The 13279-nt window shown below is 43.5% G+C and overlaps 1 protein-coding gene across 4 annotated transcripts in view; it reads left to right on the top strand.

The window, feature by feature from the left end:
* The first annotated feature begins 1993 nt into the window (after positions 1–1993).
* Positions 1994–13279, top strand: part of DNAJC16 (DnaJ heat shock protein family (Hsp40) member C16) — a 47845-nt gene continuing 36559 nt past the window's right edge. The window contains exons 1-4 of one of the 4 annotated variants that reach the window (XM_017865283.1): positions 1994–2397; positions 4828–5012; positions 10321–10387; positions 12567–12906. In XM_017865283.1, the coding sequence (XP_017720772.1) occupies positions 4846–5012; positions 10321–10387; positions 12567–12906 (574 nt within the window). In that variant the 5' untranslated portion in view covers positions 1994–2397; positions 4828–4845. Of the gene's footprint in view, positions 2467–4827; positions 5013–10320; positions 10388–12566; positions 12907–13279 lie in introns of all 4 variants that reach the window. The other 3 variants (XM_017865285.1, XM_017865284.1, XM_017865286.1) reach the window with 3 other exon arrangements.

Here is a 13279-nt window from a genome sequence, read left to right as displayed (position 1 = left end):
GCCCCAACGCCAAGCCTCGCGCCACCGCCCGGCCTCCAAGAGCCGACCCCCTCCCCTTGCTCCACCCTCAGAATCATCCTTGCGTCACCGCGCCTCAGACTCCAGCTCGCACCCTCGCCCCGCCCCCACAAGCCAATCCTCACCCCCAAGACCCAATCTCCTGTCACCGCCCCGCCCCAAGACGGCACCTCCGCACCTCGCCCGGCTCCCAGGGCCCAGCCCCGCCTCCGCGTCACCGCCCCCCTCCGGGCGCAGGTGTCCGTTTGCAATTGTGACACCAGTTCCCGGTCCACCGCGGGCCCCTCGCCAGAATTCACTGCGGCCCCGCTTTTACAGAGACTCGGAGGGAGTCGTCACACTTCCAGAAAGAGGGAAACCATGAGTGGAGCCACGATCTGTCCCAGCCCATTCAACCTCCTCCGGGGCATGGATTCCCCTTAGCCTCCTCCTCCACCCCAAGAAAAACCATAAGCTCCCCTCACCGCCCCTGTGCCCAGATCGCAGTTCACTGTTCCAAACTCGAGTGTCTGATCCAACCAAGCCCACCTTACACAGTCTTCCATTCCCTCTTCCCTCCCTCCCACCCTAACACCTCTCACACAGAAAAAAAACTGGCAGAAATCTAGTCCCTCTAAACTCCCGTTGTTTTGAACGGTTCATTTTCACATTTCAAAAATAATCGTTTCTGTTTACTGAGCATTTGCTAAGTCCTAGGCATCGTGCTAGCCAGTTTTCATGCTTATCTCATTTATCCTTAACTACAATCCTGCCAGGAAAGTATTCCCGCCCCCACCCCCTGCCGGTTTTACAGATGTAGACCCTAGGGTTCAGGGAAACGAATGTTTAAGGACACATGGGCAGTAAGCGGCCGAGGCAGGCAGGATTGAAACCCGAACCTGACTCTATAAGCCACACTTTTAAGATCCAAGAGTCCACCTTAGAATATAATCGCTTGAGCAGCAAAACCTCTACCCCATTCATTCACTTATTCTCCTAATTTTTTTTTTTTTTTTTTTTTTTTTTTTTTTTTTTTTGCGACACTATAGAGTTCTCTGACGCTCTAGCGCTACCTACCTACAGGCTGAGTTGCGTGCTCGCGATCGTCAGCTCACTGCGTGATACTGCCTGTGAGCATCCGGGTTCCCCATTCTACCTGCTCCGCCACTACGCCTGGTAGTCTCGGAGACTAATACAGCGCCCGACCACTCTTACACGACCTATGCGCGAGTGCTGAGGTATTAATTGTATTTTTTAAAGTAGAGAGCGTCGTGGTTCTCCCGTGTTAGCCGGATGGGTCTCGATCTCCTGACCTCTCGTGAACCGCCCGTTCTCGGCCCCCCAAAGTGCTGGAATTACAGGCTTGAGCCACCGCGCCCGGCCTCTCCGAATATTTATTGAGGCTGTAGTCAAACACTGAGAACATGGAGGTGAACAAAACAAAACTCCTGCTTTTAGAGTTTACATTCCAGTGGAAGGATCAGGTGATAAACTATATAAATAAATAAAAGACATAGTATGTTACTGATAAATGCAAAGAGAAAAAAATTAAAACAGGGCAGAGAGAGATGAAAGCTCTTTATATCCCCAAGGGATCTATCTCATTGGCTCAAAGAAAGTTTCCCTCCTTCACCTGTGCCTTACCCCTCTCACAGCCCCCACCGCCCTTTCCCCGTGCTTAAGGCGGAGACTGGTACATTCTTGGGTTGAGCTCGCCTTTCGGTAAACGGGATTAGGAGTCCTGGATTCTCTCAACTCAAAAAAAAAAAATCAGTAAACAAAAAAGGAATCCTAGATTCTAGGCTTGGGCAAATCCCTGCCCCTCTCTGGACCTCAGTCTCCCTATCAATATTGGAGGAGTTGGAGAGTTAAAGAATCCCTAAGGTCCCTTCCAATCTGAGGCTCTAGGATTCTATGAATAGGGTTAAAGAGAATAGGGACCAGAGATTGCGTCCCCATCCTAGCAACTGTTGCTAGACGAGGGCCATCTCCCGGTAGCAGCGGAAACGCCTTCCTGGATAGAGGAGGTCTTTGTGGCATCCCATCATGCATAGCGACTTCGCCTCGCTAGGAGGCACGTTTTGGCCTCTTTGGTCACGATCAACCCTTTGGAAGCAACCAAAGAGCGCTCCTGGTTCCTATAGCAACCGCCCCAGGTTCACGCGTAGACGGCGAGTGGCAAGGGTCAATATAGATTCGCCAAGTAGAAACTCTCGACCTGTTCAGTCCGCGCCTTCAATCCGATGGACCTTTAAGCGTCACGTGACTCCCCTCGGACTTGTCCCCGCCTCCTTCCCCTCCCCAGGCCCCGGCAAGCGCTGTTGTGGACTGGAAGCTCCAGGCCGGGCGAACTAACTGGAGCACGGACGCTGCAGCCGGTTGGGCCGGTGTACTTTCCCGGTAACTCCTTCCCGGCGTGACGCGCGGAACCGCGGACGCGGCGGGGCCAGGTCGACTCAGGGATTTACCGTCAGTTCCTTCTCGTTTCCAGTCACTGCTGGGCCCGGGGGCAGCCGGGAGCCAACAGGGCCGGGCCCTGGGCTCTCGGAGGGCGGCGGGGGAGGGGGCTGTCTCCTGCAGTGTTGCGACCTCCGGCGGGAGCGCGAGGCGGGTCTTAGACCTGAAGCTTGTCTCTGGGAGCCTCTTCGTGGTCCTGGAGATGCTGCCCAGAGGGTTGGCAGCCTACCTGTTGGGCAGGTGTTTGCTGCTCCGAGGTCGGCGCCGTCTATCTCGCATGTCAGCGAAAGAACTTCCCAGACCGCCGCCACTCGGGCCCTCTTAATGGAAGGAACTGACACAATTAAATAAGGCAGCGATCGTACTGCATGGTAGAAATAATAGCACTAACGACCATTTATTGACTGTTGACTCTGGGCTCAGTAAACCCTTTAGATGCATTTAGTCCCCACATGATCCTTCAAGGCAGTAGTTTTCATTCCCATTTTATGAATAAGGACGCTGATGCTTAGTAAGTTTAAATAATTTGCCCAAGGTAATAAAGTAGTGGAGAATAGATCCCAGCCTTCAACCCATATGCTTAACCAGTAGCTACATCTCCTTCACGTGTTTTGTAGGCTATAATAGGTTGCCTTAACAAAGAAGAAACTGGTTTGTTTTAGGATTTTATTCAGCACGTATGCAATTTTAAACATTGATCATCAGATTAGTCAATTTTGTGAGGACCCCCCGGCGGCATTAAAGTTGCACTTACGGAAATCTACCACTGTTATAGCTTTGCCCTTCTTCAGTAAGGTGTCACAGTAGACACTTGAACCTTAAAACTGTATTACCTTATGAGAAATCAAGATAAATTGAAAAAAAACATCGTAGGGTGTAACAGCGATCATAATTGTGGAGTATAAATATCCACAATTCCAGCACTACCCTGTTCATTAACCAGCCAGGATTATTTCCAAACTTCACAATGAATTAAGTCACTGTACTCACCAGAGATGGAGCTTAAATTTTTTTTTTTTTTTTTTTTTGAGACTGGAGTCTCGCTCTGTCGCCCAGGCTGGAGTGCAGTGGCCGGATCTCAGCTCACTGCAAGCTCTGCCTCCCGGGTTTTTTTACGCCATTCTCCTGCCTCAGCCTCCCGAGTAGCTGGGGACTACAGGCGCCCGCCACCTCGCCCAGCTCGTTTTTTTGTATTTTTTAGTAGAGACGGGGTTTCACCGTGTTAACCAGGATGATGTCGATCTCCTGACCTCGTGATCCGCCCGTTTCGGCCTCCCAAAGTGCTGGGATTACAGGCTTGAGCCACCGTACTGGCCGAACTTAAAACTTTTAAAGACCACGTCTGCTGTTTGGTCTTTGCCATTAATTCTTCTTCACATGGAAAACTGAATTTTTTCTTGCAACTTTTTCTCATCTGAGGTTTCCATTAATAATGACCATATTGGCCAGTGCGATGGCTCACGCCTGTAATCCCAACAATTTGGGAGGCCGAGACAGGTGGATCACCTGAGGTCAAGAGTTCAAAACCAGTCTGGCCAACATGGTGAAACCCCGTCTCTACTAAAAATACAAAAAATTAGCTAAGCGTGGTGGCGCATGCCTGTAATCCCAGCTACTCGGGAGGCTGAGAGAGGAGAATTGCTTGAACCTGGGAGGCGGAGGTTGCGGTGAACGGAGATCCCACCATTGCACTCCAGCCTGGGTAACAGTGAAACTCCGTCAAAAAAAAAAAAAAAAAGACCATATTGCTAATGATTAAAGAGCAGCTTCTCATATTCTTATTTGAATGGGTGTGGCGAGAAAGAACAGAATTGAAGTATACTGCGTTTTAACTCCACAGTTTTTTAGTGTTTCACCTCCATATTTGTACTTATTTAATGCCCAAGAATGCCACAACTATCTCATTTTGTAGTTTCGTGCATGGTAAATCTTGTAGTTTCATGGGTTTGTTTAATATGTACTCAGTGAAGTATTCTTAAACCATTTATTTTCTTTATTCTTATCAGAATAAATGAAATCATGTATTTGAGAGGTAGTCGCCCTGATTATCCTATTTAGGTTTTCTCACATTTAGGTATTGTTTCTGCATGCCATTCATTTTCATTCATTTCTAAAGCTTTTCTAGTCCAAGTATTCTGGAGAGTTGCTATTCTTATTACTCAGCTTTTCATCTGTAATAGTTTCTATTTGTGATACTCAAAAGTAGTAGTGAGATTTTTGATTTTAAGATATAGTTCAACAGCTTGACACTTTTCTGCAAAATACCTTCTGTTTGTTTTGTTTTTCATCTATATATCTTGTATACCTTTACCTAAAAAGCAAGACTGTCCAGGTTTCTGCCACTGAAACTCATTGCCTCTTCAATCATTTCAGCTCTGGAAAGGAAGAGAAATGGAAGTGAGAAAGTTGAGCATTTCCTGGCAGTTCTTGATAGTTCTGGTTCTGATCCTGCAAATTCTGTCTGCGTTGGATTTTGACCCGTACAGAGTCCTAGGGGTCAGCCGAACAGCCAGTCAGGCTGATATTAAAAAGGCTTATAAGAAGCTCGCCCGGGAATGGTAGGTGAAACAAAGAAATAGAGATTTAACGTAAGCTAAACAGTCTTAGCAGGGATGAAGTCTAAATTATGACTAGCTTTTATTTGTCTCTGTTTCTATATTCAATATATATATATCTGTCTAAAATATTTTATGCAGGAGAGCTAATGTTCATGTTCTCTAATTGTTAGCGATAAGATTCAAAGCCTATGTTTACTCTGAAACTCCCTTTTAGGAATACTTTGACTTAAAGAATTGCCCTAGATATCGTTAGCGTATTTAATGTTAAAGTAAGAAACTTTAATTTAAAAAAATGTATATATAGTGAATAATGGATATGCTACCCTTCCCATGATACATTATTCATAAAGTAACTTTGTGAGTGTAATTGCTAAACAGGAACATTATACAACCCTATTCTCTAAATTATTAATTTCTACCCTTTGAAAAAAAGTTTAGAGTAATAGCCTTTTGCCTCCAAAAAAGAAAAATTCAGAAACCAAGTATAGTTGTCTCTTGATATCCATGAGGTCTTGGTTCCAGGATCCCCAGGGATACCAAAGTCCATGGATGCTCAAGTCCCTATATAAAATAACACAGTATCTGCATATAATCTCTGCATAGCCTCTCATTTAGTTTAAATCATCTCTAACTTATAATACCTAATACAATGTAACTGCTGTGTAAATGGTTGTTATACTGTTATTGTTTAAGGAATAATGACAAGAAAAAAGTCTGTACGTGTTCAGAACACATGCAATTTTTTAAAAATATTTTTGAATATTTCAAAATAGAAAATACTATGTTTCGGTTGGTGGAATCCATGGATGTGAAACCAACAGATATACGGGGCTGACTATATATTACTTTAAAAAAAAATTGACCTGGCATGGTGGCTCGTGTTTGTAATCCTGGCACTTTGGGAGGCTGAGGTGGGAGGATCTCTTGAGCCCAGGAGTTTGAGACCAGCCTGGGCAACATAGTGACACCTCATCTCTACGAAAAAAAAAAAAAACCCACAAGTTTGAGACTGCAGTGAGCTATAATCACGCCACTGCACTCCAGCCTGGGCAACAGAGTGAGACCCGTCTCAAAAAAAAAAAAAATCTTACAGAAAATTGTAATTTTGCCTGTAGTTATCAGGATAGCAATTAGCAGGGTAGCAATAAATCTAAAACTTTGGACAAATGTCATCAGTTTCTTCCACCAATGCCTTGACCATGCCGAAGAAGCAGAAGTGTTGGATTATATAGATGGAGAGGGAGCAGCAAAAGGAGGACAGGATGGAAAGGACACAGGTGACTCCAAGCTGGCTCTACCAACCATGAGGAATGGAAGAAAGTTTGGGATGGGTACCATCACTGAGCACCTACTACATGCTAACCTCCTGGTTCTATGCTTTTTATCTCATTTAAACCTTATAATTAGCCTATGAAGGAGGATATTAGTGTCTCTTTTTTTTTGAGATGGAATTTCGCTCTGTCATGCAGGCTGGAATGCAGTGGCACGACCTTAGCTCACTGTAACCTCCGCTTCCTGCGTTCAAGCGATTCTCCTGACTCAGCCTTCCGAGTAGCTGGGACTACAGGCGTGCACCACCACACCCAGCTCATTTTTGTATTTCCAATAGAGACGGGGTTTCGCCATGTTGGCCAGGCTGGTCTCCAACTCCTGACCTCAAGTGATCCGTCCACCTTGGCCCCCCAAAGTGCTAGGATTACAGACATGAGCCACCATGCTCAGCCACTGTCTCTGTTTTATAGACGAGAAGATGGAGGCCTAGAGTTGGTAAATCTGTGGTACCTCCTGGTTCCATGGTTTGACCCTCTGCATCAATAGTCCATTGTTTTATTGTTTTTTAATCGTTTACACATCTAGGCATGAGTAAGGGTGAGTGGGCTAGTGGTTGGCTGGGGAGGAACTGAATGACAGTAGAAAGTTATCCAGAAGCAAAACTGCCACATTCAGGTGATGTGTGATGCAGGCTGCATGCGTGACTGTGCCTGACACTGTTCTACTTCAGTGAACAGGTGTGTTTTATCATTAAACTGATTGAAATAAAGGTAAAGATCATTGAAAATATAATTTTTAAATAAATATTTTAGACCACATTCCATGAGAAATCCAGAATTGGATGCCAAAAAAACAGTCTCTAATTATACATGACCTCCTTCCAGGGACTCTTTATACCAAGGTTATGTGCTACATCATTTCAGACTCTTGCCTCTTTATGTTTAAAGCAAAATATATAAATCTGCAGCGAATTCATAAGGTGACAACATTCTTTTGGACAGGGCATAGCCTTTGACAATGTTTAAAGAACACAAATGACAGCTCGAGTATGTGAGACCTATTAAAATGTATAGCTTTGACTTTTCTGTCTTCCAGAGCTGAAAAGGGTGTTATGATATTAATTAAATGAGTCATATTCTTCACTTTTTTAATTAGATTCTCTCTAGGAATAATTCATCACCATAGAAATGTATTGAGTGTGTCATCCAGAAAAAGTCTAAAATTTTACTTTACGTTTTTAATTTTGCTATTCTATTATTTTCTGTGGTTTTTGGCTATGACAATGCTTTAACACTTGGAATAGTTTAAGTTTTGCTTACTAATGGCTTGATATACACTGAAAATAGCAGTGTTTCCCAGTTTGACTTCAGAATGAGCTATAGCAGGAGGAAGTGGTTACTGTTGAATTGGATCTGGAGCCTTCCTCTGATACATTTTACTAGGTGTTTCTTAGCCTGCTTAAGAATTTTCCTTTGCTTAGTGAACCCATTTGACATTATTTTTTCCCTTAGGAAAACTGTGTTTCTCTCCCATTAATTAAGTTTTATCGTAGGTACTTTTTGTTTGTTATCCACATTAGCAAAAGAAATAACTCCTCCCACCCAAAGAATGGTAGATTGGTGTGACATGGTTATGCAGTAAACCGAACAGTAAATGATTTTGTCTAATTCTTTGCTGTGTTACCTTCTCTGTCTTTGTTTTTATTCCTTTAAGAGGTAACTAGAGAGCCAGTAGATACTACATACAATATTTCCTCTACTTTGAATTTTAAAGATTGCATATTGTATTGCAGTTCCTGAGATAATTTCATATTAGCTGAAAATAGCATTGGACAATACTTTCCTATGGCTGAATTTTTTTTTTTTAATGTCTTCAACCTTGTGGTATCCTCCCACAATTAGGAAAGTATATTCCTTATGAGCTAGAAGTGTTGTAGCTTCCTCCCTGTTCTTCAGCCTTGCCCTCCTCTGCTTCAGAATCTGTGTTTCTAACCTAGCTGCCCTCAAGACTCTCTCTTTGGTTCATTCTCCTAAAAAGCCCCTTCCTGCCCTTCTTCTACAGAGTTCTATATGTTAAATCTTCATTTGTATGATTGCATAATTTTTGATCCACTCAGCCGTCAGCCTGTTTGAATATTGGAAACAGTTATGGTTTGTGTTGGTTTTTTTGTTTTTTGGTGTTTTTTTGTCATCCAGAAATGCTTTGGAGCCTCCATGTCATTTCCTTAAGTCATGCTCTTTTCTTTTCTTTTCTTTTTTTTTTTTTGAGACGGAGTCTCGCTCTGTCGCCCAGGCTGGAATGCAGTGGCCGGATTTCAGCTCACTGCAAGCTCTGCCTCCCGGGTTCACGCCATTCTCCTGCCTCAGCCTCCTGAGTAGCTGGGACTACAGGCGCCCGCCACCTCACCCAGCTAGTTTTTTTGTATTTTGTAGTAGAGACGGGGTTTCACTGTTTTAGCCAGGATGGTCTTGATCTCCTGACTTCGTGATCCGCCCGTCTCGGCCTCCCAAAGTGCTGGGATTACAGGCTTGAGCCACCGCGCCCGGCAGTCATGCTCTTTTCATTATGCCTAGCTGAGATTTTTTTCCCCCACTAATACTTATAGCAAGGATTAAATGGTTAAGGAAGGAATGACTGTTAAACTCAACAGTCAACAATTTAGAGTTTCCTTATTTGTAGAGAAAACAGAATATGTGGTATAATTGACTCAAACATATTCCTGCTAGAATAAATCCATCAAGTTGTAGATTTTTTTTATTCCATTGTACTTGATGTGTCCTTAATAGTCATTTGCTTCCCAGTGAATTGTTTTTCTTTCTAGAACCTATGTCAGAGGAAATTTACTAGAAGTTACCAGAAGTGATTATGTAAAGAATACTGTCATACAAAGTCTCTTAAAGTGAACATTGAAAAATAAATCTGTGTAAAACACTGATTTAGGTCTTAGGGACTTTCAAGGAAATAAACCTAGCCCTTACTTTCCAGAACTTAAAAATCTCCAAAGCTGGTCGGGTGTAGTAGCTCACACCTGTAATCCCAGCACTTTGGGAGGCCAAGGCAGGAGGATGGTATGAGTCCAGGAATTTGAGACCAACCTGGACAGCAAGGCAAAAAATGTTAAACATGTGGCGTGGAGGCCGGGCACGGTGGCTCACGCCTGTTTTCCCAGCACTTTGGGAGGCCAAGACAGGTGGATCATTTGAGGTCAGAAGTTTGAGACCAGCCCAGCCAACATGGTGAAACCCTATCTCTACTAAAAATACGAAAATTAGCCGGGTGATAGTGGCGCAGACCTGTAATCCCAGCTACTCGGGAGGCTGAGGCAGGAGAATCGCTTGAGCCTAGGAGGCAGAGGTTGCAGTGAGCCGAGATTATACCATCATATTGCAGTGTGGGCAACAGAGTGAGACCCTGTCTCAAAAAAAGAAAAAAAGTGGCCTTGAAATCTTTATACAGGTAAAAGGCAATCATAGGCAGAATGAGATAACCACAATAATAATGAAAAATGTTCTAATTTGAAAGTCAGGCACAAGTGCAGTTTGAAATCTGATTGTTACTAAATGAATTTAGTCTATCCTAAAAACTATTTCTCATGTCTACCTGTGTTATTGGAAGAAACAATAGCATTCTAGCATCCCAATATCATTCTAGCATTGAGTTGAAATGTTGCCATCCTAGGAGAAGACATGGGTTCTTATGGATAAATGATTTAGCCTTCACCCAGCTTTAGCAGTGTCTGGGAGCAGTGTACAGACATGCACCATATCCCACCTTTTCTCTGTGAAATGCTGCAGTGCTATATGGTGCTTTGAAAACGTGCCCCACTGGAGTGCTTTGGGAAAGAAATGCCTGGTTCAAAGTTTCATTGATTATAGTCATGTAAAGCAACTGATTGCCTCTACCATTTATTTTAAGAAACTTTCCTAACAAAATAGCTCTCCATTTGCCTCTATAGTGAACTGTGTGGACAAGGACATTAAATGACTGTGCATTAAAAGTTAAATCTATTCTCAGTTCCTGCCCGTTTGTGTTTCAGGCATCCTGACAAAAACAAAGATCCTGGAGCAGAAGACAAGTTCATTCAAATCAGTAAGGCTTACGAGGTATCGTGTGCAGCTTTGTGATACATCCATTAGCTCTTATAAAATATGCCTTAGGAGGTGATGAGTTTCGTAAAGTTCTCAGAAAGGTCATGTTCCACATGCCCTTGATCCAGCTTCTAGGTTATAATAGAACAGGCTGGGCACTGTGGCTCACGCCTGTAATCCCAGCACTTTGGGAGGCTGAGGCGGGAAGATCACGAGGTCAGGAGGTCGAGACCAGCCTGACCAACATGCTGAAACCCCGTCTCTACTAAAAATACAAAAAAAATTAGCCGAGCGTGGTGGCATGCACCTGTAATCCCAGCTACTCAGGAGACTGAGGCAAGAGAATCACTTGAACCCGGGAGGCAGAGGTTGCAGTGAGCAGAGATCGAGCCACTACACTCCAGCCTGGGTGACAGAGGGAGACTCTGTCTCAAAATAAAATAAAATAAAAAATAATAGAACATATTTGGCCACATGCAGTGTATCGAAACAGGTGCCTGAACACTTAAGCTCTTTGAAAAACTGGCCTATTTTAAAGGTTTTAACTAGAATTGTAGAATTACCCTGAGTATATCTGTGTATGTCTCTGTTGCCTTCTTAGAAATTTACGTTGAATATACCAAATTGCCTATATTTATTAAAGTGGCACAAGGTAACAAATAAATTTAAACACAAGATTTTCAATAATTTTCCAACATGTCAGCTTAAGTAGATTGGTCTAGAATATGCATAAAAGAGAATTCAGTGGCTTTCTGATTTGTGTAGGGAATGCCCTTCAGCAGACAGTGCTTAGCCCATGGAATAACATATCATCATCCTAAAACAGATCCCTGAATTTTAGACTTCAAAGTTATTTTGTAAAACAATATCAACTAACAGACAAGGCACTAGACTACAGCTACATTTTTGGTGTTCATAGCTTTTCTTATCTTAGTTTGAATTAGTCCAACTAACCAGGTATGACCACGTCAATTTTCCTGTCATTGAGCCCTGGTGATCAACATTATGTTATGTTTTATTTGTTTTGCTGAAGTGTTTAATGTTGTGGTAGTTTGAAATCTTTAATGCCAAGATGAGCATGAGTATCTAAACTGAAATATTTTAGTCTTGAATGTTCCTTAATGTTTTTCTAGTGAAAGAAGAGTTTCTCATTCTTTTGAATGACTGCATTTAGAATATCTAATCGGCCGAACCCGGTGGCTGCTCACGCCCTGTAATCCCAGCACTTAGGGAGGCTGAGGCATACAGATCACTTAAGCTCAGGAATTCAGGACCAGCCTAGACAACATGGCGAAAAATACAAAAATTAGCCGGGTGTGGTGGCATATGCTGATGGTCCTAGCTACTCAGTAGGATGAGATGAAAGGTTGACCCTGGGAGGTGGAGGCTGCAGTGAGCTGTGATCACGCCGCTTCACTCCAGCCTGGGTGCCAGAGTGAGACCCTGTCTCAAAAAGAAAGAATATCTAATTATGTCATAATGTTTTTTCTTAAGAGATAGTCTCTCTCTATCACCCAGGCTGGAGTACAGTGATGTAATCACAGCTCACTGCAGCCTTGAACTCCTGGGCTCAAGCAGTCTCCCACCCACCTCACCCTCCCAAGTAGCTAGGACTGTAGGCACGCGGGCATCACCATGCCTGGCCGGTTTTTTTTTTTTTTTTTTTTGGTAGCGAAGTCTTGCTATGTTGCCCAGGCTGGTCTTGAACTCCTGACTTCAAGGTATCCTCCAAACCTTGACCTCCCATAATCATGTCATAATTTTTGCATTTCTTTTCTTTTCTTTATTTCTTTTTTCTTTTTTTTTTTTTTGAGATGGAGTTTTGCTCTTGTTGCCTAGGCTGGAGTGCAGTGGCACCATCTCAGCTCACCTCAACCTCTGCCTCCTGAGTTCAAGCGATTCTCCTACCTCAGCCTCCCGAGTAGCTGGGATTACAGGCATGCGCCACCACTCCTGGCTAAATTTTCGTATTTTTAGTAGAGAAAGAGTTTCTCCATGTTGGTCAGGCTGATCTTGAACTCCTGACCTCAGGTGATCCACCCGCCTCAGCCTCCCAAAGTGCTGGGATTACCGGAGTGATCCACCTCACCTGGCTGCGTTTATTTTCTTCCTACGTCTTTCAAGCTGCTTACAAAAAAAGTCTTGTGGATGAACCTCTTGTTGTTGTTTAGATTTCTTTTTCCTTCCTTTATAGATTCTTTCGAATGAAGAAAAGAGATCAAATTATGATCAATATGGAGACGCTGGAGAGAACCAGGGCTACCAGAAGCAGCAACAGCAGCGAGAGTATCGTTTCCGCCATTTCCATGAAAATTTTTATTTTGATGAGTCCTTTTTTCACTTTCCTTTTAATTCTGAACGGCGGGACTCAATTGACGAAAAGTATTTATTGCACTTTTCACATTATGTGAATGAAGTGGTTCCAGATAGCTTTAAGAAACCCTACCTCATCAAGATCACCTCCGATTGGTGCTTTAGCTGCATTCATATTGAGCCTGTGTGGAAAGAAGTCGTTCAAGAACTGGAAGAATTGGGTAAGATAATCTTATTCATTGAAAGATATTTGTGTAGATGACTTTTTTTTTTTCCAAGATAGATGCTCGCTCTGTTGCCCAGGCTGGAGTGCAGTGGTGTGATCTCGGCTCACTGCAACCTGCACCTCCCAGGTTCAAGTGATTCTCCTGCCTCAACCTCCTGAGTAGTTGGGATTACAGGCGCCCACCATCACGCCCAGCTAGTTTTTGTATTTTTAGTAGACACAGGGTTTTGCCATGTTGGCCTGGCTGGTTTCGAACTCCTGACCTCAAGTGATCCGCCTGCCTCAGCCTCCCAAAGTGCTGGGATTACAGGTGTGAGCCACCATGCCCGGCCCCAAAGCAAATTTTTTAAATCGCCTATTCTTTTTTT

The sequence above is a fragment of the Rhinopithecus bieti genome, unplaced genomic scaffold (assembly GCF_001698545.2).
Source record: "Rhinopithecus bieti isolate Rb0 unplaced genomic scaffold, ASM169854v2 scaffold_81031, whole genome shotgun sequence".
In the NCBI taxonomy this organism is placed as follows: domain Eukaryota; kingdom Metazoa; phylum Chordata; class Mammalia; order Primates; family Cercopithecidae; genus Rhinopithecus; species Rhinopithecus bieti.
Note: the sequence above shows the minus strand (reverse complement) of the source record. Positions and strands in the feature narration are given on the sequence as shown.